This window comes from Phocoena sinus, chromosome 1 (assembly GCF_008692025.1).
Source record: "Phocoena sinus isolate mPhoSin1 chromosome 1, mPhoSin1.pri, whole genome shotgun sequence".
NCBI lineage: Eukaryota > Metazoa > Chordata > Mammalia > Artiodactyla > Phocoenidae > Phocoena > Phocoena sinus.
In genome coordinates, this window is record NC_045763.1 from 166,089,833 (window position 1) to 166,116,099 (window position 26,267).

At 45.4% G+C, this 26,267-nt stretch overlaps 2 protein-coding genes across 3 annotated transcripts in view; one reads left to right on the forward strand and one right to left on the reverse strand.

Annotated features, from left to right (window-relative positions):
• The first annotated feature begins 400 nt into the window (after positions 1-400).
• The window catches only part of DUSP10 (dual specificity phosphatase 10), a 43,489-nt gene continuing 17,622 nt past the window's right edge, over positions 401-26,267 (forward strand). Inside the window, exons 1-2 of one of the 2 annotated variants that reach the window (XM_032622532.1) lie at positions 401-3,158; positions 6,688-7,541. In XM_032622532.1, coding sequence (XP_032478423.1) covers positions 6,731-7,541 — 811 coding nt within the window. In that variant the 5' untranslated portion in view covers positions 401-3,158; positions 6,688-6,730. Of the gene's footprint in view, positions 3,159-4,360; positions 4,497-6,687; positions 7,542-26,267 lie in introns of those variants that run through there. The other variant, XM_032622525.1, reaches the window with a different exon arrangement.
• LOC116742326 (translation initiation factor IF-2-like) lies at positions 3,145-6,288 on the reverse strand. Its single transcript, XM_032609813.1, has 2 exons — positions 6,238-6,288; positions 3,145-4,068 (listed from the first exon to the last, which is right to left on the reverse strand). The coding sequence occupies exons 1-2, from the start codon at positions 6,286-6,288 to the stop codon at positions 3,145-3,147; spliced, it is 975 nt and encodes a 324-aa protein (XP_032465704.1).

Consider the following 26,267-nt stretch of genomic DNA (forward strand, 5'->3'; position numbering starts at 1 on the left):
CTTCAAATGAAATCTTACTTTGGAGTTTCAGGAATAATATATTCATATACATCTCAAGTGTGGAGAAGTGGCGGGGTGGGACGTGGCCTCAGAGCCCCACCAGCTCACTGCTGCATGGATTCACTCATCCCCACTTGCATTGCATCCCTTCTCCCTCTGGCTCATCCTAATACAGTTTGAAAGCCACTGGCCTAGATAAGCTCTCAAGTCCCCTCCAGGTCTAGCATTCTGTGGTTCTGGTGCCTTCGGCACCAAAGTGACCTCAAATCGAAGGAGCAATTACGGTTCTAGAACAGCACTGGCCAACAGAAATATGTAAACTGCATAAGTCAGTAGAAATTTTCTAATAGTCATAGTCTAAGAAGTAAAAAAGAAATAGGTAAAATTCATTTTATTAACATATTTTATTTAACCCAAAGTATCCAAACTATAAACAATTTAATATGTAATGAATTTAAAAGTAATGGAGATCTTTTACATTTTTTATATGACGTTTTCAAAATCCGGTGTGCATTTTAAACTTACAGCACATCTCAAATCAGACGTATCACATTTCAAGCATTAAACAGCCACATGTGGCAAGTGGCTACCTCACCAAACACAAAGATAAAGAACCTTAAATGCCTCAGAGCCTTTTCCTGAGTACCAAGTGCACTTTACCCATGAATGTAAAGGGAAAGATCTGTATAGGCCTTCTGTGTTCAAACTCATGGACAGTGAGACAGCCAGATGGGTCCACTTCTGTTTCCTTCACCCACAGGTACTGCAGTGGTCTCCTCTTGCAGGGGATCCTTCTCCTCAACCTTCCTCTAGGCCTAGAAATGTCATAGGATATTTCAACAGGCTGGTCTCAGTGACCTGAACTGCTTGCCCCCTCACTTTTCTATCCCTCAGCTCATTCCCCACTTCTTGCTGATTTAATATCACCTTTATCCTGTAATTTCTTCTTGCTAAATTTTCTCTAAGCCTTTCTCTGCCTTAATTCTAGTACCTCCAGGAATCCACTTTGACCTTGAGTATTATTTTGAAAACTTGGCTCTTACCCAGTCCCGACCTGCTGCCATTATTTCCCACATACTTAACCATTTGTGTGAACATAAAGGCAGTCATTTAATTAATACATTTGTTTGACATTATCCATATTATGTCTTATATGCTGGCTTAAGTTAGCTTCATCTTTTTGCTTTAACACATGGTGTTTTGCCCTGAAAATAACAATAAATATTTTTCTCATGATGTTTGTTTGTAGCAACAAAGAAATGGCTCAGTACAATCATGTTAGAACACTCAAATGCAGAGAAGATGCTTCACTGTTTCTTTGGGACTAAAACTGAACACTAAGGCTTTGCCAGTTATTTGTACACAGATCAGGTTCATAGACATTGGCTGGTTGGTATTACAAATTTAAATCTAAGGGTAGTACTTCAGATACTATTTCCACATTTATGACTCAAAACATGGAACAAAATCACCTCTTTTTGTAGAAAAGAAACTTAGAAGAGTAGTGACTAAAAAAAAATCCATCTGTAATCTGTTTTGTTTCCTACCACTGCAATTTGAGTATGAACTATACACTTAGAGATGCTTAACTTAAAAAATAATTACATCTTTGTATATGTTTATTTCATGTTTCAGGCTTGATAAATGATGAGGAATTTTGCCATCTTTTCCAATTTTTCGTCCTGGATGGCTTAGATTCTTAGCCAACTAAATTACGATAATCCACCAGTTTGAAACTCTAATAAAATAATCATCTCATTCAATGAATTACATTTCTTTTTAAAGTTACTTTCCCCTTCTGGGCCTTGTAGAAAGACTTTTAAGAACTATTCTGCAATTGTATAAATTCCTACTTTGTTTGGACTTAGATACTGATAGATACTGAGATATTAGCATTGAATTCATAACTTACAGATCACAAGTACTTTTAAATAGAGGGACCCTATTTGCTAAAGCAAACACAATGTTTTTTTCTTTTTTTTTTATACTGAATGTCCTTTACCTGCAGACAATCCTTTTTTTCCCCCCTGAGTGCTTGCACCAGAACTGTTTCCTTTTTCTTCTAAGCTGGGGTCTTGCTATTTTACAGGTAAATAAATACAGTGACTCTGGATGAACAGATACAAGAGAAGTGAGTCAGAATCAGGACTTATAACCAGAACTCTCCAACCTTGAGTTAGTGAATATTTTTTTCAATACTTATCTATGGATAGGAAAAGGCAAGCTATTAAAGTTCCAAATAGATCCAGGGTTAGAGCCTCTGGGAAGTTCTTTTCTGATTTCTGTGGAAATTATCCAGAACCCACCTTTCTTGGCCAGGACCTGCTGATCCCCAAAGATGTAAGGATCAAATGGTGTACCCTAACCACTCATTAGTTATCATTAAGAGGTACTGTCTATGTGTGTTGGTGTGTGAGTTGTGGGGCATGGGGCAACAAAAATGCTTTCTTGTTTAAGATGACTGCATGCATTTACTTCAGTCTGAAACACTGTCGTGAAACCCGGACTGTGTGTCTATGCATATATGGGAATATGAGAATATATATTTCCCCAGAGGTACCCAAAGGGATCTCTAAGCTCATTGAGCATAGCTGGTCAGCCGGCCAAGGTTTGGCATCGTCAGATTTCAGATCTGCACTTAAAGCCAATGACATGAATATGTCGCTGCCACTTAGCTTGCTTATTAGGCTTGGATCCTGAAGTATGCCTCCAAACACCTTCAATCTGATAAGAAATCATAGTCAAATATTCTCTAGCGCTCTCTGAGACAGGAGAGGGGGGAAAAGGAAAAAAGCTCTATTTCTTTAGGGTTCCTTGATGCAAACTCTCTGCAGTTCATCTCCTCATCTCCACTTCTTTTCGTACCTCAAGACTTTCCCGCAGTTTCCCTGATATTTTCCTGATGATGCATAGGCAGGCTCGCCATCCTCCCACCCCCTCTCCCCCCAATCCAATCCCCTCTTCTGCCGCGCGCCTCAGCCGGCGACCACTCCGGCGAAAGTCGCGAGAACCAAGAGGGGAGCGCCGCCTTCACGACGCTCCGCCGGCCACACTCAGTCGGTTATTTACTCAGCTCCGGCTCCTTTCCGCCAGCCGCTGCTGTTCCAGAAGCTCCGGGCAGGCGGTCCTCGGCTCGCTGGGGCCCTACGCGGTGGCCGGTAACTGCCGAGGCGCGCGGGGAAGTCGGGCTGCGGGTCGGTCGCGCGCGGCTCTGAGGAGCGGGGCGCGAGGACCCTGCGGGCGGGGTGGGAGAGGGGGCGCGGGCGGGCAGAGGGCCAGGCCTGGGTGGCGAGGCAGACGCACTCCAGGCCCCGGGACGCCCGGCCTAGGGGGTGGCGCCTGTGCCGCCCCTCGGGGCGCGCCCCCTGTAGCTTCTGGCCCGGGTCCAGGCCGCCGCCTCCAAGCAGCCCTCCGCAGCGCTGCCTTCGTGCTACGGGTAGAGCCCCGGTAGGCAGGCGGGGAAAGCGGGGGCGTGACAGGGGCGCAGATACAGGAGAGCCAGAGGGCGCCGCGCCACCTCCGCGCTGGGTAGCAGTAGGGCAGCCGGAGGGGCAGCGACATCTGCGGGCGGGCAGCCGACGCTTCCTGGCGGCGCGGGGCCGAGGGTGTGGCCCGGAGGACTCGGGCCGCGGCGAGGCTGGAGGGCCTCACTGCCCATGGGCAGACGGCCGGCTCACCAGACGCCCCAGAGCCCAGGTCCCCAGCGCGTGGCCCCAAGCCGCGGACTGGAGAAGAAGCGACGCCCCTGGCGGCGTGCTCACATGCATCCCCCCGCGCGGGTGGCTCGGCGACGTCTGTGAATCTTGGGTTTATCAAGTCACGTCGGGCGACTCGGAGAACCTGTTTTTCCCGCTGGGGAGAGTGATCATTCTCGTTGCCACTTGCCTGTAGAAAGTTACTCCAACACGTTTGATCATCCGTCCAGAGTAAGAAGGGAAAAGAAATAGCGTGGTCTGTCCGGGGGTGAGGGGACTTAGGAGGATCCCGCCAAGTGGGCAGAGCCAGTTTTAGCTGGAGCGGCGAGTCCAGCCCATTGACAATCCAGCTCCGGAAAGGGTTAACTGCATCCTGCCGGTTCGGTTTACATGTAAATAGAGAGCAGCTGCTCCGCGCGGGCCCCAGTTGGCCCTTTTAAGTTTTTGATTGGTTGCCAATGACATCACCGCCCGTGTTATAACACTGTGGACCCAAAGCGGCGTCGGATAAACCCTCCTTAAGAAGGCAAGGCCACGCCCTGGCTCCGCCCTCTCCAGCCACCCATTGGCCGCGGGCTGCTGCGAAGTAGCGGTTAGCTTTCTCTGGATTTCTATTGGTCCAACGCGCCGTCGGTCGGCAGCCGACCCGCCCCCTCAGAACCTTACATTTACAGTGTAGCAAAAGAGAAAGTAACTATGTTGCTGCTGGAGATCAATGAAGCCAAGTGAATGAGGGCTGAATGTGCGAATCCACAGCCGAAGCGGAGCGCCAGATAGTGGAGGGTTACACTTATTTATGAAGTAAGTGGAAGTCACCGTGGCTACTCCCGAGAGCCCGGGAGTGTAAGGCGGTGTGAGTGTGAGTATGTGCGTGTGTGTGCGTGTGTGTGTGTGTGTGTGTGTGTTGCGATGGTCACGGAAGAGCCACAGCAGGTGAGGTTAAAGGGTTCCGGCTGTTGCCTCACGCTGCCCTGTGCGTTTACTCTCTCTGCAGTCTACTTGGATTGGGGGCGAGGAAAAAATGAGGTTTGTTGGGACGCTTTGCGGCAGTTTTAAATGCCAGGGACTTGTTAGTGCGCTGTGTTGCGAAGGGGGATGTTAAGTGCCCCAGGAGTGGGGAAGGAGCATTCTCTGACCACTTCATTTTCTTTCCAGCCTCTGACTAGAGGTGGAAGGACGACTAGCGAGGGAGAGGGGATAGCTCAGTATTTCTCTGGGAGGTTTCCTAGGCTAGTCTGGATGGTTTCACGGGCAATATATATTTACGCCCGACCCTCTGCTGCAGGGGTGCAGATCTCTTTATACACTCCGCGCGTGTGTGTGAGAGAGAGTGTGTGTGCGCCGCGCACTCCGTGTGGAGGTGGGGGTCCCAGCTTGTGTCTCCGTGAACACACTCATGCATCCCTTTCAAGGGAAGTGGACTGTTGATCCTGGGAGGTACCCTACCAGGTAACACAATAGCAAAGACTTTCACTGCTTGGTCCAGCTGGGAAACAGTTATAGCTTCTGGAATAGTACTTGCTCTTCAAAAAATACTACGCAAGGGAGGGAGGGAAGGAGGGAGGGAGGGAGGGAGGCAGGGCAAGGGAGGAAAGAAGGGAGGGAGGAAAAGAGGAAGCGGGGGGGGGGGGGGGGAGAAAAGGGGTTGGGTCCTTCTTGCCCATCCAAAGGTGGTGAGAGAAAGCCGAGTCGGTGGCGATCTGTGGATGTGATACGTGCGTGCCCCTGTGTGTGTGAATGTGTGGATTCTGCCTGTGACATTTTGGCTCTGTGTCAGAGAGTGGTGACAGTCCTGTGTAGAGAGATGTTCGATGACATTTTTCCAGACATCTCTTAAAGTTCGTTTAGATGAGCTACTCTTGCATGGGGTTTGGGTTCTTTTCTGTGTGTATGTCTAATAGGAGAGGAGCCATCAGGGCCCGGGTGTGGAGTGCCCCTGTGCCTACAGGGAGGAAGGAACTGTCCCTTTGCACGCGCCCTCTCATGAGACAGGAGGTAGACCCCTGAGCAACTCTTTACTTCCCACAAGGACGGGCTCATTGGGAAGTCTTCTTAATGAATCCATCCTCTTGAAGAGGGGGGATATCTGTGTGGGATTGAAAGATTATGCACAGCGGCTGCCTCCCATTGAGAAGATCTCTAGGATGTGCCTGTGGGGAAAGAAGGAGGGAGGAGAGTTGAAGTGGTCCTTTCCTTAAAGGCAGCAAGGGAGCAATCCAAGGGATGGATCTGCCAGAGTTGGGGTTTCCAGACCTGGCTCCTTGGCTTGAGGCTTCATTCTAGGAGACTAGTTTGTAATGAAAGAGGAAATGCAGATTAATTTATAAGAGGCTAATTGGAAACATGGGAGGTTTTAATATGACTTTGTTGTGCTTTTCAAAGGACTCAGTAGAATGGAAAGTAAGAATAGCTGGCAGTTAAAGAGATTCACTTAGGGGATGCTTTCATTTTGATGTGCAGAAAGTTGACATCCGCCCCTGATGTATATTTAGCTGCCATATATTCCCGTGAGCCATGCCAGCACTCTTGATCATTCCTTTACCTTTGCAGTGGGTGAAGGAATTACATGGAAAGTATGCACGGGTGGACGCATGGGTCTTTCTCAGACGGTTGCATTATACTTCTGCCCAGGAGATGAGGCCCAGAAGAGATGCCTCTTAAGAGCCTTCCCTTCTGTCTTCAGCTTTTCTAATTCTTTGTGCTTTTACCTTTTCTCAGGCTGAACTTTGATGTGGGTTGGTGGAAGGTTGTTCATCAACATTTGCATAGACTTTACATCTAACCTTAGACTTAGCAAGAACTGGGGGGTTCTCAGGTTTGCATCCTCTTTGAATCCATAGCAATGAGCTTCAGGCTTTGAGAGTGACAGGGTAAAGGGCACTTAGGACAACTTTGCTCAGAGGGATGCAAAGCCCCTTCCTAGGGATTGGATTCGACTGCCTTTTGTGTCACATGACTTTGTTCTTTCTTTCCCCCCTCCCCTTCTTTACAGACTGTCTTGAGTTCTTCTTGAATTGCCAGTTTTCAGCCTCCTCATGCCTCCGTCTCCTTTAGACGACAGGGTAGTGGTGGCACTGTCTAGGCCTGTACGACCTCAGGATCTCAACCTTTGTTTAGACTCTAGCTACCTTGGCTCTGCCACCCCTGGCAGTACCAGCCACCCTCCTGTCATCGCCACCACCGTTGTGTCCCTAAAGGCTGCGAATCTGACGTATATGCCCTCATCCAGCGGCTCTGCCCGCTCCCTGAATTGTGGATGCAGCAGTGCCAGCTGCTGCACTGTGGCAACCTACGACAAGGACAATCAGGCCCCAACCCAAGCCGTTGCCGCCGGCACCACCACCACCACCATTGGAAGCTCTACCACCTGCCCGGCCAACCAGATGGTCAACAACAGTGAGAACGCAGGCTCTCTAAGTCCATCAGGTGGGGTGGGCATCCCTGTGTCAGGGACCCCCAAGCAGCTAGCCAGCATCAAAATAATCTACCCCAATGACTTGGCAAAGAAGATGACCAAATTCAGCAAGAGTCACCTGCCGAGCCAGGGCCCTGTCATCATTGACTGCCGGCCCTTCATGGAGTACAACAAGAGTCACATCCAAGGAGCTGTCCACATTAACTGTGCCGATAAGATCAGCCGGCGGAGACTACAGCAGGGCAAGATCACTGTCTTAGACTTGATTTCCTGTAGGGAAGGCAAAGACTCTTTCAAGAGGATCTTTTCCAAAGAAATTATAGTTTATGATGAGAATACCAATGAGCCGAGCCGAGTGATGCCCTCCCAGCCACTGCACGTAGTTCTCGAGTCCCTGAAGAGAGAAGGCAAAGAACCTCTGGTGTTGAAAGGTAATGCCCCCACCCCCTCCCCGAGCACAGTCCTGGTAAGCCTGGGGTCACTCTGGGTTTTCTCTTAGAAGTAACAGCATCCTCCTGCAAAAAAAAAAAAAAAAAACAGAATTGCCTTTCTTCTTCTTGTCTTCCCTTCCGTGCCCTCTCAATTATTTTGGGGTTGGGAGAGAAACCCAGCAGCCTTGAACTGAAAGCCAGAAGATTTGGGCTCTAGTCTTCATTCACCTTCTCATTTGCATTGTACAAGTCATTTCCCCTCTTGGAGACCGTTTTCTCATCTTTCTATAAAGGGGCTTTATGACACCAGATGGCATCTCCAGTCATGCCTGGTCTGGTACTTCTAGTCCAGTCAAACTAGCTGGAAAGTTCTTGTCTCTCAGACTTAATCAAAGTTGATGGAACAGAGGAAACCGCAACTGGGGTGAACTACAAGTAAACCTCCAGGTACCAGTTTTTGGTGGGAAATTCTTCCTCTTTCTCACCTCTCTGAAAGTGACCTTCAGGAAGGGCAGAGAGCTGTATTCTAAGGTCCCTCACAAAGTATAAGTTCACCCCAAACATCCATTCCTCGGCCAAAGCTTCAAGGGACAGAGTCATTTTTATGAAATACTCCCCAGCCCCCCCCCAGTTCCTTCTGGCATCACCTGACAACCGTTGGCATCATGGCTCTTCCTAAGATGGGGTGGTGTGTCACTTGCCCCACTGAGCACAGAATAACTGGCAGGTCAGTGTCACTGAGCCCTGGCAGCAGGAATTAATTGCTCCCTCTCTGGGCTCCTTCCACACAGCATTGCCTAACCTAGTAGTGGAGCCCGCATCTCGTATCCAACCCAGGTGTGCCTCTTTGCCCTCGAATGCCATTCTTTGGGGCACTGCACACCACGCTTCATCTTTGGTGTCTTCTGTCAGGGGGTAGTGAGAGACAGGCATCTTATTTCTTCTCTTCCCAAGTGTGTGGAGTCAAGGCATACAGTCTGGGCCACATCACCAGCCAGTCTCGTGTGGTGTGTAGACCAAAGATGTTGCTGGGTTCCTTTGAATACCTTGCATATTTAAATTGCAACAGACCATTGGGCTGAGCAAGTTAGGAGTTTTGCCTTTGTGGGCCAGCTCTGCCATTCTTCTTCTTGTCTTCCCAATGGTACATTCTGCCTTTTGTTAAGCAGTGTTCTTAGAAATACAGTTCTGAATGTCTTTGACATCATCCCCTCTGCCCACCCTTACTGCCCTCAAACCTGCTCTTGTTGGGCTCAACTAGCACAAAAGTATGGCTTTCCTTGGACTGGTGGGCCCTCAGGAGAAGGAGAACATCATGGAAGTTGCATCCAGAGAGTTCCCAGCAGCTCCCAGGTATTTTTTTTGTTGCTGATGTGTTTTCTTGGGGTTACAGATATGCTCAGATTTCCTCTGTGTACCCCTGTATTTTATTGTTTTGTATTCTGGTTTGGCTGACTTTGAGTGATTCCCAGTAGGTTTACCCAGCTAGCGTTCTGTCCCCATGATCTTGGCTTCTCTCATCTTTTTTGGATGAGAAAATACAGTCTACAAACTTCCCATTTGTAATAGTTTGTCTTGGGGAGCCAAGAAGGGGAGAACCAATGCAATGATCTTGAGGGTGGTCTGTTGCTCATGTAGAGTAGATGTCATTGAGGGAAAGCAAACCTTTTGTGTCTGTATGATCTGAGGACAGGCATCAAATAATCCACATGAAGATGACCCTGGACATGAACATAGGGTGATTAGGAAGAGGTGGAGATTCTACCCTCTACTTTGCAGTGGGCATTGTTGTGTATGAGTGTGGCTTGTCAATCGCTGGGCAATGAATCTCCTAGGTGTTACTGACCAAAGTGGGGCTCCTTTCCCCCTTTCCGGTGGATGCAGCTGAGAGCCTGGGCAGCCTGTGCTTGTTCCTCAGTGTCAGTGAGGAAGATTGCCTCAATGGGGCGGGGCCGGACATGCTGCTGACCTCACCACTGGGTGCCTGGGAGGCCGCTGTGAGGGCTCATCATTTTCGGGTTGGAGACACAGCGGCGGTTGACCTGGAAGACGCACTGGTGGTAGAGGTTGGATTATTTGTAGTTTGGGGGGCTCTTTCTTCAAATATCTGGGAATTTGGTTGAATATATGTAGTTCAGGAGCAAAAGGGTCAGTAATCTACTTTATTATTTTTGTCATTATTACTTTGGTCTCTTTTGGGGGAATGGCCTAAAATTGGGACCACGATGGGAAGGAAGGGAAAGAGATTGGTATTCGAATGCCCCTAGCTACCCTTTCATCTGGGTAAACCAAAGGTTAATACCATAGCACCACTGAGGTGAAAAGTGGGGTGGGCGTCTCTCAGAAGGCATAGCCAGCAACTTCTCCTAGGTTCTTGAGTGGGTCAAGCAGACCATTCTGGTCTGGCTTCCCTGCTGAGGTTTATTTTAGTAACCCCCTCCATTAGTGATGTAAGATTTTATTTTAGCGCGAGTGGTGGTGGTACCATTTTGGAGTGAGTGACTTTTGTAGGGTAGATATGGGGTGGGCGTAGTTAGAATCTAAGGTCGAAACTTCTAAGGCTTCATTAGCTTATTTTCAGAGATTTCAGCATAATCTCGGGTAATTTATGGCTGACCCATCTGATTCTCTGGTTTATGTTTGTAAACACCGGTTGCTACCCTCCCTGTCCAAGTTTTATGTCCCCCTCTTTCAATGCCATGTTCTCCATTTTTGGTGCTGCCTGTCAAGTAGAGCGGCTGCTCAGATACCATTTTAGTAATGCTGTGTCAGGTTGGGAAGAAACTGATCAGAGGCGCAGAAGCCCCTGGGATTAAGTTACTCTTCTAATTTACAGTCCCGTCCCTGTTGTGACCTATGTCTGAATCTGTGTTTTATTCTCATCTTCCGAAGAATAAATGGCATCAGACCTGTGCTTCTATTCAACCTGGCAAAAAAATGATCAAAATGAATAAATGTTTAGAGACCTGCAAAGTCTTTGAAAGAATGACAAGTTGTTTTACACAAAGTTGAGGTTTAATGTGATTTCTCACCCAACTCAATAAGGAGACTAGACAGTTCTGGGTTTTTCAGAATGAGAGCTACCATCTTTGCCTTGATGTTTATAAGGCTCCCTTTCTTTTTAGCAAGTCTGTGTTCAGGGAAATAATTTGTCACTTACCTATGTAGGAAAGGTTAGTCTACTATCACCTCCTCTTTAAAGACAGTCTATGCCTTTAACATTTTTATTATGAAATATTTCAAATATAGAGAAACATAGAAAAGAGTATCATGGGCACCCATCTACCTAGTACCCAGATTAAACAATTATTAACACTTTCCCTATTTGCTATCTCTTCTTTTCTTGGTTGTTGAAAGATTTGAGAGTATAGACAATATTTGAATGTATTTCAATATGTTTCATGTTTAAACTTAATATTTTCAAATTAAGAAGGCTGGGAATATTGTATAGTATAGTATGGACAACATTTTCACTCCTAAACACTGGGGTCATGTGCCCATTGTTGAGAGATTTTCGAGCTTGAAATTCCACTCTGACTAACTGGCTATCAGGTCTATGGAGAAGCATCCCCCCCGCCTCAGAGTGGGAGGTTTCCAGGCACCTCATTGGGGGTCTATAGTGCTCCCCTAACACGAGGGTCTGTCAGGGCCCTTGCCTGTACTTGCTCTGTGCTGTCACAAAACAAAGAGTGACTGATTGCTTCATCCTCCAACAGGCCTGCCTCTGTATCAGAGACATTTATTGGGGGGAGGGAGGGGGAAGACTGAGCATCAATTCAGGAGGCTGATGCGTAGGGAAGATTCCATGACAGAGAGAATTAGCTTCTTACGCTAGAAAACTCCTTCGCAACTCCTGAGATGAGCGACATAGGTGGCGCATTTTCCCATAGTCAAAAAGGGCTCTAAGTAAACACTTGTAGGCAGTGCTGAGTCTGATGACAAAGTGAAGGTCTATGTGCAGAAATCAGAGACCCTGGGGAAATACTCTTTCTCTTTCCTGCTTTGTTTTGTGAGGGGAACAAAAGTCTTCCTCTTGCCTGTCAGGGATGTTAGGAGGATTTTTTCTTTTTTTTAAACAGGTGAAATAAGGGCATAATATATACCCACAAATGTGTTATTCTGAGCTTCTGTTGAATATCCAAACATGCTGAATATTAGCCTTATAGCAAATAGTGGAGAGATCCAGGCAGGACTGGGGATCCAGCCTGTCTGGGCTCTAGTCTTGGCTCTCCCCTTACTAGCTCTGTGCCCTTTACTGATGGCTACTTCGCTTACTTCCTTGCTTTCCTCATGTACCAAAAAGGGTATAACAGTAGCTGTCTCATGGTGGTAGTTTAGATATTAAATGAATTAATGGGTACAAAGTGTCTAGAACAGTTCCTCATACAGGGTGAACACTCAGTACATGTAGCTTAATATTATAACTGTTGGTCGAACAGAAATGATGGTATCAGTAAAAGTGCAATTTTAGCTCCTCTTCCAAAGGAGTGCAGATAACAAGCTAGGTATAGCAGTGAGTGTGTGTGTGTGTGTGTGTGTGTGTGTGTGTTGCTAGGGCTTAAAAATAACTTGGTGGCTGTTACCTAATTTAAGTAGCATACAGTTGGAGTGCCAAGTAATTACAAAGGCGTGTTGGGTCAGGAGGCCAGAGTAATTTGGGCATATCCTAGAATTATTTATTTGTAGGGGAGTTTGTAAAAACGTGATGATAAATCTGTCCAACGAATGTCCCATAACTAAATAATGAAAGTATAAAACAATTAAGCTTTGCTTTTTCTGGCCTCTCATCAGGCTGATTTATTTTTGGAATAAGGATTGTAGTCTGACTATAAAAGGGGAGGTGGAAGGAGGGGCAGTGTGCTTCATCTTGAAAAGTTCTGGAAGCTTTGAGTTGTGATGAGATGGAAGGTGGAGGGAAAAGGAGGAAATTCATTGAAAGACCCTCTCATGTCTTTAGGCGAGTCTTGAACCCTCCCCTGAATTGGTTCTTATTTGCCTACACCCTCTCTAAGCTTTTGGATGTACTATTCTGCTTCCTAATTGAAAGTGAAAAGCTGTTCCCTGGTCACTGTGTGTTCAGCAGAGTGGCGTTTAGCTCACTTACGCCTGAGCTCCAATCGAGGCTTTTCTGCTGACCAGCTAGAGGTGTCCTTAGGCAACTCAGGTTACCTCTCTGAGCCCATTTCTCTTCATTGTACAACAGGGATAATTCCAACATTAAGGATGAACTCAGACAATGTAAATAGAGTGTCTGGAACGTAGATCGCTCTCAGTAAATCAGGTCCCTGGGCTCTGCTCCCCTACCCCCCCATGGCCTTTCAGAACCTCTTCCATAAGACTGGGGGGGCGGGAGGGGAATGGGCCCTTGTTCTGAGCACAGCATTAGGGCGCATGTTAAGTAGGAACCACTTGTCCTCAACCATTCAGATCAGTTAAGTTAACCATCTGGCTTCTCAAGGACAAGTTCAAGAAACTCCTCCTAGCAGTGGTAGATAATGCTTTTAGATGAGAAAAAGCAGGGTAGAGGAAGGGAGATTTGGCAAAATCACAGGAGCAGAAACTCTCTCTACCACGCAGCCTTGTGGTGCCTGTGCTCTCAGGAGCTGGCGTGCGCCTCTGACCAGGAGCTGCCCCTGCTTCCTTCATTCCAGTGTTAGCGGCAGCCAGACTCTCCCTCGCTCAGCATTGCTGGGGAGGGCATAGAAATGTGTTGCTTTGTAGTTCCTAGGCAACTGTTTTTTAAAAGATTTTTTTAAAGATTTTTTTTTTGATGTGGATCACTTTTAAAGTCTTTATTGAATTTGTCACAGTGTTGCTTCTGTTTTATGTTTTGGTTTTTTGGCCACAAGGCATGTGGGACCCTAGCTCCCCAACCAGGGATTGAACCTGCACCCCCTGCATCGGAGGTGAAGTCTTAACCACTGGACCACTAGGGAAGTCCCGTCCCTAGGCAATTTAATTCTAGTAGGTAGATAAAGGTACACGAGGGCTTCCCTGGTGGCGCAGTGGTTGAGAATCCGCCTGCTGATGCAGGTGACACGGGTTCGTGCCCCGGTCCAGGAAGATCCCACATGTTGCAGAGCGGCTGGGTCCGTGAGCCATGGCCGCTGAGCCTGCGTGTCTGGAGCCTGTGCCCCGCAACGGGAGAGGCCACAACAGTGAGAGGCCCGCGTACCGCAAAAAAAAAAAAAAAAAAAAGGTACACGACACACAAGGGGCAGAAATTCTAATCCCAGGAGAGGTCATGTCACCTCTTCTGCACTCAAGTACCTCAGGTTTTAGAATAGGAAGGGGCCTTAGAGGTCACCTAGTCCAAGAGTCTTCACTGAAGGCTGTTCCTTGGAATCACCTGGGGCAATTTAAAACCTGGGATGCTCAGTTCCCACTTCCAGAGATTCTCATTAAACTGGTCTGGGGTCCAGCTGGAACATCAAGACTTTTAAAAGCTCCCGGGTGGTTCTAACGTGCAGCAAACTTTGGGAACCATCCATCTCGTCCGGTCTTCTCATTATGCAGGTACAGAATTGGGGCCTAGAGAGGCTTATTGCTCATCCAGGGTCACATGCATGATTAATTTCAGAGCCTTAGTGCAAAAAAATAGGTCTTGCCAGGTTGATATGTTGATTATGTGTGTGTATTATTATCTAATGATAACAGTATCTATTGTATAGCATACAAATATAAAGTAAGATAATATATTTAAACAATCATTTTGAGTATCGCTACCTTTTTTCTTGAATTTTGAGATTTCAGTCCAGAAGTATAAGGACCTAAGTCTTTTGAAACCAGCAGACATGGTCCTGATATTTACCTGGATCATAGACGTATGAGACAAATGTTAATGATGTCAATCCCATCTTCTAGGAAATTTAATGGTTTCAGGAAGAGCTGGAAAACATTTATCAAAATGCGCCCCTGTACCCAAGTGTTTCAGGTTTCTAGGGACTTTTGGGTCTGTTGGGTTCCACGGATGTACAGCCTTGTGGGTACAGGAGATTCACTCATTTTTTTCAACAAATATTACTGAATGCCTTCTATGTGCTAGGCACTGGTCTTCAGGCTGAGGCATCTGCCATCATAACTCTGATACTCTAAATGTTAGGATGAGAGCATATATATGGACCGGGCTAGTATTCCGAACTCTTTCCACCTTGAAGATCATGTACCTGTTCGGATTCTTCATCCTCTACTGCTACACAATCTTGTTTAGGGAGCAGTTTATCTTTAGGAAATATTGTTCTACTGGGAAGTACATGCTGGTGTGGCCTTTGGCTTTTTTCTCCTTTCTTTTTCCCTTTCAAGATAGAGTCTGGCCTTTTCTAAGCACATCGTTGTGGGCCAACAGATTTTCTTTCCGAAGTCTTGATCCGAACAGAATTTTTTTCTTTATTTTTTAATGGAAAAGGAAGCATACATTCTCTCTCTGCCTCAAGAAGCTCAGGGCGGACAGGCCTCCTCTGTGCATTGGAGTGGAACTTTGTAATCTGAACCTCACTAATTTGGGACATGTTGCTGATAGGGACAAGACCTGTGTTTACTTTTTCCTGCATGCTCTCTATGAAAAGAGGACATGCTAAGCAAACAAACACTGTAAATGGTATTTCAAAGACAAGGTTTTGGCTTGCTTAGGAAAAAAAAAGAGTTTGCGAGTACAGTTAAAAACCACTCTAAGGGACAGGGCTGGAATGAAAACACAAGTGTCTGTCATTTCGAAGCCTGTGCTATTTCCCCTAAACCATGTGGGCTCCTCTTGGGCAAATTTTCTGTGGCTGTGTATCCATGTACTATATACTCTATATTAATATCATATAACTTTACTGATTCAGAAAAATGGGAGGGAAGAGAAAAGAATAAGGATGAACCACAGCCTGAATTTTATTGTAGAACATTTCAAAATATCCATTTTACATTCATGTTGATGTAGTGTCCTTTCTAGTTATGAAGTCTCTGACTCTAGATGTTTTCATCCATAAGCTAAGAGGAAGGTCTTAGCATCCTTTTTTTCTCAGCCTATTGTCTGTATCATCTATTATTACTTAAAAGTTGGGGGGGGAATATATATATATATATATATATATATATATATATATATACCACTCCCCACCACCCCCCCAGCAAGACCCATATTTTATGGAACTTAAAGGAAAAGGAAACTTGAGCCTATGCTTTTGGATAAAGAAATGAGCTGTGTAGCTTGGTATTTTCATCTAAGATAAAGGTTATTACCCCATGCTCTGCCTCTGGCAAAGGGCAAAATCACTATCGGGAAGAAAAGATTTGCAGATTCATCACATTATCCGTCTCGCCTTAATGTTTCATTTGTGGTGAGGGTCAACTCATCGTGTGTTTTGCCCCCCTAAGACTGGAATTTCACGGAAAGGAGAACAAAGCCAAACTCTTCCCGAGAGCTTCGACAGAGGGTTTGGTTTTCTCTGTCTTCCCACCCGGTGGACCCCCGTCAGGCATCTGTTGCCCAATTCTCAATCAGGTAAATAGACGAAGCTGCCTGATCCAGGGGGCAGCGTCAGGCTGTCCTCCCCTCGAGGTGCGTAAGCTTCTCCCGTTATGATGTGAGCTCAAGTGATTTCATTTTGTGTCCCTGGGTAAGGAGGCTGTCACCACTCTGTGGCAGAACATTACTGTCCAGTGCTTTACTACTTGATGCTTATTCTATGGGAGAAATAATCCCACATTCTTTGCATCGTGGCCCCGGGTTCCACTACTACTGGGCTAAATATCACCAGCTGTTGCTGCTGGCAAGTGGGAAGGAAAAACAGATTGGGGGGAGAGGAAGTAGGAACAGGGGTATAGAGGGAGCAGAGCGGTGTGAGGGCAGAGGGTCCTCTCAGAGTCAGAGACAGCACCTTCCTGCTCTTGGACTGAGGTCCCAGGTTCCAGTTTTCAAGACTGTGAATTACTGTCATTAGTTATTACAGCATGTCTGCGTCCCTCTTAAAATAATAAGATGAGACAGCCTTCTAAGGGGAGCTTCCTTGAAGGGATAGAGAACATTTTCTTGGGTCTTGTATTTCTAGTCTTACTAAATAACATATTTTTATGATAAGATTTATAAGAACGCTCTGATGGTTCTCATGAAATGAAATTTTACTCTGACCGTGGAACACCATTTAATCACATATAACTACTCTGGGTCTGACCAACCTATCATCCTCAAAATTAGAAAATTATTTTCCAGATAGTTTGGGGAAAAAATATAAAAGCGATTGACGGCTTTCTATGTGCTGGGCATTGGGCTGTCACATATATGTCTTACTTAGCTCTCAGCACAACTTGTTGAGAGAGGTTTTAGATTCCCAGTTTTACAGAAGAGGAATCAGAGGAGGAGATTCAATATTTCTCCCCCCAGATTATTAACCAGTGAGTTGCAGGACAAGTATTAAAACCCAGTTCTAAGGATCTCAAAGGCCAAGTTCTTTCCAGGCTGGCCACATGTTTATTTACAAGTGCACTGTATATCTCATTCCTTAGGGTCACTTTGTGCTTTATCTATGAAGTGTCCGTGGTTACGATACTTCCCCCACTGCCCATTTTCTTGTATCTCCTCAACTGAAAACTCCAGTGCTAAGAGTGGCTGACTGTGTCCTCAACGAAGATCTGGCTTTCCAATGACCTCACCCTGAATTATATCGCAGCTTTTGGAAACTTCAAATTTTGGTCATGGCAGAGACTTTTAACTAGAGCAACCAATCAATGAAACAAATGTTTGAAACCCGCAACGATTATTTCTAGCATTTATGAAATGTTTGCTGTCTTAGCGGACTCTGTGCTCAGAGCATTATGTCTCATGATAACATTCCAGTCTACATATGAGTGACTGAGACTCAGAGAGGTCCAGGCACTTGTCAAGGTCACTCAGCTGGTACCTGGTAGCCACTGGGCATAGTGCTCTGAGGCTTCTGCTCCATGTATTTTCAATGTGGAGAACATTAGAATGCTTTCTCCTAGTAGCCTGTGGATATGAGAATGATGCTTTCTTCTTTTGTCCATATTAATGCACTTCCTTTCTAGAGTGGGAAGTAGCTAAGTGAGAAGGAAGACAGGTATGAAATTATATTTAGTGAATAAGAAGGAATGTTTGATGGGTATGTATGACTACATCCCAAGACTCTAAGATCCAATGGTATTTGATTGCTTATGTTTTATAATCATTATCCGTTCTATTAGTGTGGATAATATATTAGCCATGGGGTTTCTTTTCCCCCTCAAGTGTGTGAAGAAAGAATTTCTACTTGGTTATCATTACCTTTGGGAAAGTGAATTCTCTGGGATAAGTGAAAAAGAATGTTATTAGACTATTTACTAACTGTTGCTTTCGTCTTCTGCTTTCCTCTCCTTATCTTTCTTTTTCCTCTCTATAGTCTAAGCCTCCAAATATAGCTCAGGTAATCTGGGAGTGTGGCAGGGACAGACCGTAGAGAAAGCATGATTAACACCCTTGAAGGATAGCAGGATGGACCCCTGGGAACTCTGTGCTTGAAGTAGTATTCATTCAGACAGATTATTGAGTATTTGTTTCAACTGTCCCATTTTACAGATATAGAAACTGCTTACTTACCCAAGAGCACATAAGTAGCTGGTAGCAGAACTGGCATAGAATCCATGTTTCCTAACTCTCTGTACAGTAATTATCCTTTAAATCCCAGTGGGAGTATAATCCTTTGGTTTGAATTTGAGTTGTTATTAAATAAGCAAATCTTGTGGGTCCAAGTGTTTGGCCAGGTTGCTTCATGTTTTCTTTCCCTTCCCCTTTGTAACGAGGTGATTAAGTGACTTCTCAATGAATCGGTCTGCTGATTTGCATTTGTATTCAGCTTTCCTATTAGAAATTTGTATCTTTTCTAGCAGAGGGAATATAGTAAATTAACAGCACAGATTCTAGAACCAGACTGCTGAGTTTGAATCCTAACTTCATCACTTCCTAACAGCATGAAGTTGAGCGAAATAAGTTTGGTGCGCCTCAGTTTTCCTGTGCATAAAATAGGGAGGGTAATGACAATTTTCTCATGGGATTGAGGATTAAATTAGATAATTCGTATACAATGCCAGGCACATAATAGCTAACATATATTACAAATGTACCATAATTATATCATATATCTGCAATAAAAATTCATCACCATATATTTATCTCCAAGGAATAAATGAGTGATAGATACAGTCACATGAATTGACATCACCACTGGTGCAATGTTAAGTAGAAACAACTCTTTGATGCTTGGTAGATTATGTTTTGTTTAAAGGTTTGGAAAAACCCAGTGTTTCTAGTGGGGTGGATAGCTAACTGCATAAGGACTTTTTTCTGAATCAGCACCATACTGGAAAATAATACTATTTCTATGTAAGGAAATCTTATAGAATTAAGTGTTAGCAAAGACTCAATTATATACCCACTGTTGGACTATTAAGAAAATTTTAGAAAGAAAAATTACATGACACACTAATCTCCCTGACTGGCTTAGTTTCACTTTTACATATCCTCTGCATTCTTTACCCATATTTGTGCATATTTTGCAGAGTTTTTCATACAGAAACTGAAATTCATTTTCACTTTATATTGCAAGTACTTTTGCTTCCTGTATAGTCATCATAGGTTCGCTCTGAATGTTATAACGTGTCTTATTTTATGGGATGTATCACATTTTACTTAACACATTTGCCTATTCATGAAGTTAAGATTGTTTCCAAGCTTTTGACATTGTTAAGAGAAACCTCTGGAGGGAATCCCTTGTTTGGGAGCTTTTCTACTTTTCCACTGAGGAATGGAAGCTTAGGGCCAGCCACCTTGGGTTTATTTCCCCCCCCAATCCCCCTTCATGTTTTCATTCCTGCTTTTCTCTTCAGAAAACAAGCTCCAACTCCCTACTAAAGTTATTGGTTTGTACGAAAGTCTTTATCTTTCACCACAGATCTTTGCACAAATTCTGATTGTGTGTGCAACACATATGCCCTAAGGTGTGTGCTGTAAATCTCCTGCTTCTGCATTGGTGGGCAGAGTGAGGAGGTGTGGAGGCCCCGTTCAGCACTATTAAAAACCAGAAGCTATAGTGGAAGTGAACGATCTGGCAGGGCCAATGCCACCTTGTTTCATAAATCTGAGTCACTCCCAGTTTCATGCTGTTGATAAGATGCTTTGAAAGGGACATCCTTGTGAATAACAACAGAGAGTTAGATTTTGTGAGGTGTTAATAGGTGTTTGTGCCCCTACCCCTTTCCCCCCCTTTTTTAAACCCTGGGGTTTTAGTGCAGTGCTGAAGTCTTCTGAGTGCTTAAGCAGTCAAAAGAATACATCAGGATGGAGAGACTATTCCCATTAGTTCTTCTGGCCAAATTAAGGTAAAATGCCCTTTAAATAGGAGCTAATTCTCTGACAGATAATTAGCTTGTCTTTCTTGATGAAATATGTGAATTGGGTTGAGTTTATTATAATTAATCTTGCATATTATGTAAAAATGCATTTGTCTGGCCTTATTAGATGAATCTCTTCATTCCTACCTTAAGGGTGGCTTGGAACCTTCACCCTCGCTCCATTGAGAATTGACTGAATTAGATGAATGGCAGGGTGATGGGCAGCTCTTGGTTATAAAGGTTGGGAGAAGCTGAAGGTGGGGCACCAGTATTCGAAGAGACAGAGCTTGCCTATGAATATCTGCACCTTTAAAAAAGAAAAGACACTTTGATTATGTTTTGGGTCCTGAGAATCAGATGCTACAAAGCTACCTAAATAATTACCTTGAAATCAATCTCCTGCTCATGACATTCTTCTGGATTTACAACGTGGAGCATTTTCCAGGAAGTGAAGAGTCGGGTGATTGGCAGGTACACTTGCTGGTGTCTGGGCAGTGATGCTGGGAGGTGGCCTGAGGGGGAGCAGAGGGGCTACTCAGTGACTTCATGAGTCAAAGCTCCTCCCTACAGTTCTTCCTCCCCACTCCCCAGCCATTCAGAGTTCCTTGAGACTCCCCATCTGGCTGCTTTCAGGACTTCTTTTCCCATTGAAAGCTATTGTCCATGGTTACTTGATTTTGCCAGTATCAAAATGTGCGTTGGGGAGATGGAATTTGGGAATGAAAGAGCACACTGTGGATAATTCATCCAAGAGCCTCTCTCCTCCAAGTTGAAGTGTTTCTTTTCCAGAGAAGAGAATGGCTATTTGCTGTTCTGTGGGAGCTGCCTGACACACAGCTTAGAGCACCTTAGCGTTTAGGCCTTGGTCACGGCCTCTACACGTGTGTGCGCATGTGCACGCACACACATTTTAGGGAACATTTGTAAAATGGGCACTGAGCATTAACTCATTTAACGAAGATAACAGTAGTCACCTCTATCTGCAGCCGCTACCCAATATAGTAGCCATGAGTCAACATGGGGCTTGAAATGAGATGAGCCCAAACTGAGGTGTGCTATATGTGTAAGATACATACCGGATTTCAAAGACTTTGTACAAAGAAGAATGCAAGATATTGCATTGATAATTGTTTTACTATTGATTACATATTGGAATGATGCTATTTTAGACAGGTTGAGCTAAGTAAAATATAAAAGTAATGTTAATTCTACCAGTTTCTTTTTCCTTTTGAAAGTGCAGCTATGAGAAAAAGATTTGTTTCGTCGTAACTGGCATCATACTTCTCTTGAACGGTGCTGATCTCTGTATACTAATAACAGTATTATTATCTCTACTTTTTAGATGAGGAAACTGAGGCTCAGAGAGGTTAAGTAAATTCCCAAAGTCACACAGCAGAAAGTCAAACTCAGACCAGTCTCACTGAAGAGCCGATGTTCTCCCCCAGGACAGAACTGTTGTGTGATGCAGAATTTGTTTGGCTTTTGCCCTTGGTGGTTCCTGGGAGGTAACCTCTAGTTACACCTGAGCTTATGCTACTGTGAGATGATTTAGAACAGGGGTAGGTCATCAGAAAGACCGACAATGTGATTAGAGGGAGGGGGCTTTGTATTAGGCTGAGCTCCTCCTGGGAAGAAAGGGGGGCTGGAGATTGAGTTCATTCACGTGACCAGTGCCTCAATCAATCATATCTACGTAATGAAGCTGCAATAAAAACTCAACACCGGGACTTCTTTAGTGGCGCAGTGGTTAAGAATCTGCCTGCCAATGCAGGGGACACAGGTTCGAGCCCTGGTCCAGGAAGATCCCACATGCCGCGGACCAACTAAGCCCATGCACCACAAGTACTGATCCTGGGCCACGAGCCACAACTAGTGAAGTCCACGTGCTGCAACTACTGAAGCCCATGCACCTAGAGCCCGTGCTCCGCAACAAGAGAAGCCACCGCAATGAGAAGCCTGTGCACCGCAATGAAGAGTAGCCCGCACTCGCCACAACTAGAGAAAGCCCACGCTTAGCAACAGACCCAACGCAGCCAAAAATAAATAAATAAATAAATAAATTAAAAACAAACAAACAAACAAAAAACTTAACACCAGGGCTGGGTTTAGCTTTTTGATTAATGAACACAACCGTGAGCTGAAAGGGTGATGATGAGTCCGTAGGACACAGAAGCTCCTGGTTCAGGACCCTCCCAGATCTTGCTCTGTGTGTCTCTTCATTTGTCTGGTCCCGATTTGTGTCCTTTATAATAAAACCGTAATAGCAAGGAGAGCTCTGCAAGTCATTCTAGTGAACTAGCCAACCTGAGGGGGGTGTGGGAATCCCAGAATTTTCAGCCAATTGGTCAGAAGTGTGGGTCGCCTGGGAACCCCTGGACTTGTGGCTGGCGTCAGAAGTGAGGACAGTCTTGCTGGGGACCATGCCCTTAACTTGTGGAGTCTGTGCTGACTCTGTGTTGTTATGGTCAGAGTTGCACTGCAGTTTTGCAAGAATAGACTGCCTTCCATCGAGGTGTTTGTTTTAGGGGCACGGTGTTTGGGAAAGCAAAGTACTGTATGTAGCTTAACTTGCTTGTTTCTCTACCCCCACATCCTGGGTGACAATGGCCAGTTATGCTCTAGACTTGTAAAGTGACTCAGTCTTCCAGCAACTGCTTTTGCCCACTAGGCTTAGCCCGGAGACAGGGTAGCCTCTGACACCATCACGCCCAGAACCTTCCAGCCTGCAACTCTTGGGGTCCTCTCTGCTTCTTCATCTCCCAGACGACACCACATGAGAGGTGGTGACATACATATGTTACATACCACTTTGGTACCAGAGATTCTTAAATATTGGTGTTGGGATTAAGTTCCTTAGAGGAAACTGTTGTAGGGTGATAAGATGGGTAAGGAGTGGTTGTGGTTTTTTTGTTTTTTGTTTTTGTCTTTGTGGTACGCGGGCCTCTCACTGTTGTGGCCTCTCCCGTTGTGGAGCACAGGCTCCGGACGCGCAGGCTCAGCGGCCATGGCTCACGGGCCCAGCTGCTCCACGGCATGTGGGGTCCTCCCGGACCAGGGCACAAACCCGTGTCCCCTGCATCGGCAGGTGGACTCTCAACCACTGTGCCACCAGGGAAGCCCCAGGAGTGGTTGTTTTTTTAAGTAGTTTGCAATGTCTAGAATCGCACTTTTGTCGTACGTGTCCTATTACATCTGCTAAACACTGTGTTCAGATCAACTGTTGTTTTTCTTCGGGGGCTTTTGTTTGGATTTTTAAACCATCACCCCATGTGTTTTTCTTTTTTGGTTTGTTTTCTCCTTCCCACTTAAAATAGACACTCTGTCTTCCCTGTGGTCCAGTAGCCATTACTCTTCTGTTCCTGCTCCGGCCTGGCTCTTTTCCTGCCAGGCCCTGTTAGGTCACCAGCTCCTAGAAAGTGGACTCCTACGAGGGCATGCTGGGGCTGCCCAGGAAGGCACATTTCTAAGAAGAGACAAACTTAAGCGGTGTAGTTATGGCAAAGGGAGATTCCTTTACCGATGAAAACCAGGAATGAAACAAAAAGGGTTCTAGAGTTGGAAAAGAGGTCTTTTGAAATGCCCAGGATGACTTGATTTCTACCTACTTGGGCCACAGCTCTGGGCACTTTGCATACTGCCATTGTGCCAGGCTTGCTCTTGTCCACTAAAAAATTATTCACAACCTAAAAGTTGAGAGTTATGTTTTATTCGGTGGGAACTTTTAGGACTTGGAGCCCGGGAGGCAGCATCTCAAGTAACCCTGAGAGAACTGCTCCTAGGAAGTGTGTGTGGGCAATGTTGTGGGGGCGGGGAGCCAGGTTATGTAGAAGTTTTGCAACAAAGGGCCGGTAGTCCAAACGTCAAAAGATTATTGTTAGTTAAGGAAAACCAGCTATCCCAAGTTAAGGAATTTAGCGCCTTTCTATGTATGGGAAGGTGCAAGAGTCTGGGCTCACTGACATCATTCCTTTCATATGCACCTCAGCTCTCTGGGGCCAGGATCCTGTGTTTTCACATCCTGAGTTCCCTCAGGGCTCACCGGCTCATGTTGGAGGGCTGCAATCACTGATGACTGTGACATCCTTTGTTTACTGACATGGCAGGCAATATTCCATTTCTCACTCTCCAGAACTGTTTGGCTTTAAGGTTGGGGACAGTTACCTCTTAGGTAACTGCCACTCTCAGTAACTGTGGGAGGTAAGTTCCAGTTTCTAAGAAGGATAGAATGGGTTTATCAGAACCAACCAAAGAGGGACAGAAAACTGGGCATTCTCTTCTGACGCTGTGTCTCTGAGCATCTCACCTTCCGGAGGACCAGAGGCTCTGATGCCCCTTGTCTGTCTTTCAAGAACACCCATAATGTTACCCCTGTGGGAGAGCAAGGGCTGTGATCATCTTTTTTAGAGAAGAGGGAAACTCCTGTGTCTGAAGAAAAAGTTCTTAAGATACAATTGTGTTTTAAAATGGACTCTGAGTTAAGTAACTTGCCCGAAGGTGCAGGGTTAGAGGGAGGGATAGGAGGACCCCAGAATTCTTGATTTTAGAACCAGCCTTGTGTCCCTTTAACAGGAGGCAGAAGAAATGGACCTGGGAGTGGTGAATTCACACTGTGTGAATCATCTATCTGTTACCGCTCACCTTGTCTCAGTGGGCCGGCCAGCTAGCTGGGAGGGGGCCCAACCAGATCTTGCATTTTGTACTCTCAGTACTGTCACCCCAGCCCACATTTAATGCTTAATAAATCTGTGTGGAAATGGACTGGGGGTCCCTCCCACTGTTCCCTGACATCTCGCAGACTGATTTCTCCCTACTAAGCCCCCTTTTCTTGTTCATGGCTCTTTCCATCCATTCATCGCTTATATAGAATGTCCAAGGAGGAGGCATGGAGAGGGGAGAAAAGGTTAAAAGCCCACCAGGAAAAAAAAAAACAAAAGCCCACCAGGTATGAATTGTCTTAGACCCCAACCATCCTCGGGCACGGCTATTTGTCAGTCCTGCAGGCTGCCTCTTCTCCATGAGCCTTTCCGGCCCTCCTCCCCAGCCTTGGGAGTGACAGGATTTCTGTGTCCTCACGCTAAACTCACCTGGCTGGCCCTGCACCTGTCCTACACAAGTCACAGTGGGATGGCATCATTTCAGGTATTCTATTTTTTTTTAATTTATTTTATTCAAGTATAGTTTATTCACAATGTGTTAATTTCTGCCGTACAGGAAAATGATTCCGTTATACATATATATACATTCCTTTTCATATTCTTTTCCATTATGGTTTATCACAGGATATTCAGGGATTCCTAAAATGTGTCTTCTGCCAGGCCTTTTGCTAACTTTCCTCTATTGTTGCTTCATCTCTCCTTCTTTCTCCCATTTGATTTATCTTCAGAAACTATATATTATTTAAAAAAACTTTAATCTTCCAAATTCCTGGCGTTATGCTGAGCAACACATAATACATGCTTTACAGGGAACCGGCCCTTTCTCTTCTCATTCCAAAGCTCATTTAATCTAGGAACATTTAATGAGGCCTACTATACAAATCAGGTACAGCTGTAGGTCTAAACAGTAGTGAATCCTTACAATTTCTATTAATAGCTACCAGTATTAGCTCATTAAATCCTTGCAGTGACTCTTATTATTGCCTGTTGGTACTATTATTAGCCGTACTTTGCAAATGAGGAACCTTGGGTGCAAGAAGGCAAGGAACTTTGCCGAGATTATACTGCTGGAAAAGTGTGGAGGCCGAGATTATACTGCTGGGAAAGTGTGGAGGCCGCTGGAAAAGTGTGGAGGGCAGTGGTGCTGTATTTCGTCCAAGACAGACAACAGCTCGGCTTTCTTGGGATCCACCTTTTAATAATAGCAATAAACAAGCGAAGAAATTAACAAGTGATTTCAGATAAGTGATCAGTGAAGACCACAAAACTTTAAAACTTCATGGTATAATGGTAGAGATCTATGGGAGGGTAGATAAAGGGAAGACCTTTATAAGGCGATCCCGTTTGATCTGAGGTCTGAATCACCTACTTGAGGACCTAGGGGAAGGGAGTTCCAGGAAGAGGGAACAGCACGTGCAAAGGCCCTGAGGTGGGAGGCAGGCCCGCCCAGCCTCACATATCCTACGATGGCTGCTCTCATTCTTGCCATTGTTCATCAATGTCCAGTTTATCCACACTGTGCTGAAGTTATAGAATGCTGGAATTGGGAGAAACTTAGATGAACCAAACCTCTGATTTTCTAGAAGTGGCAAGAGGGGTCGCTAGCACCCAGTATAACTTCAGCGTGGAAAGAAGGGCTGTGTTCCAAGTCCTTACTGTCAGGACTTCTGTCCGCCTGAGCAGTATTAGTCATGGCTTCAATGGG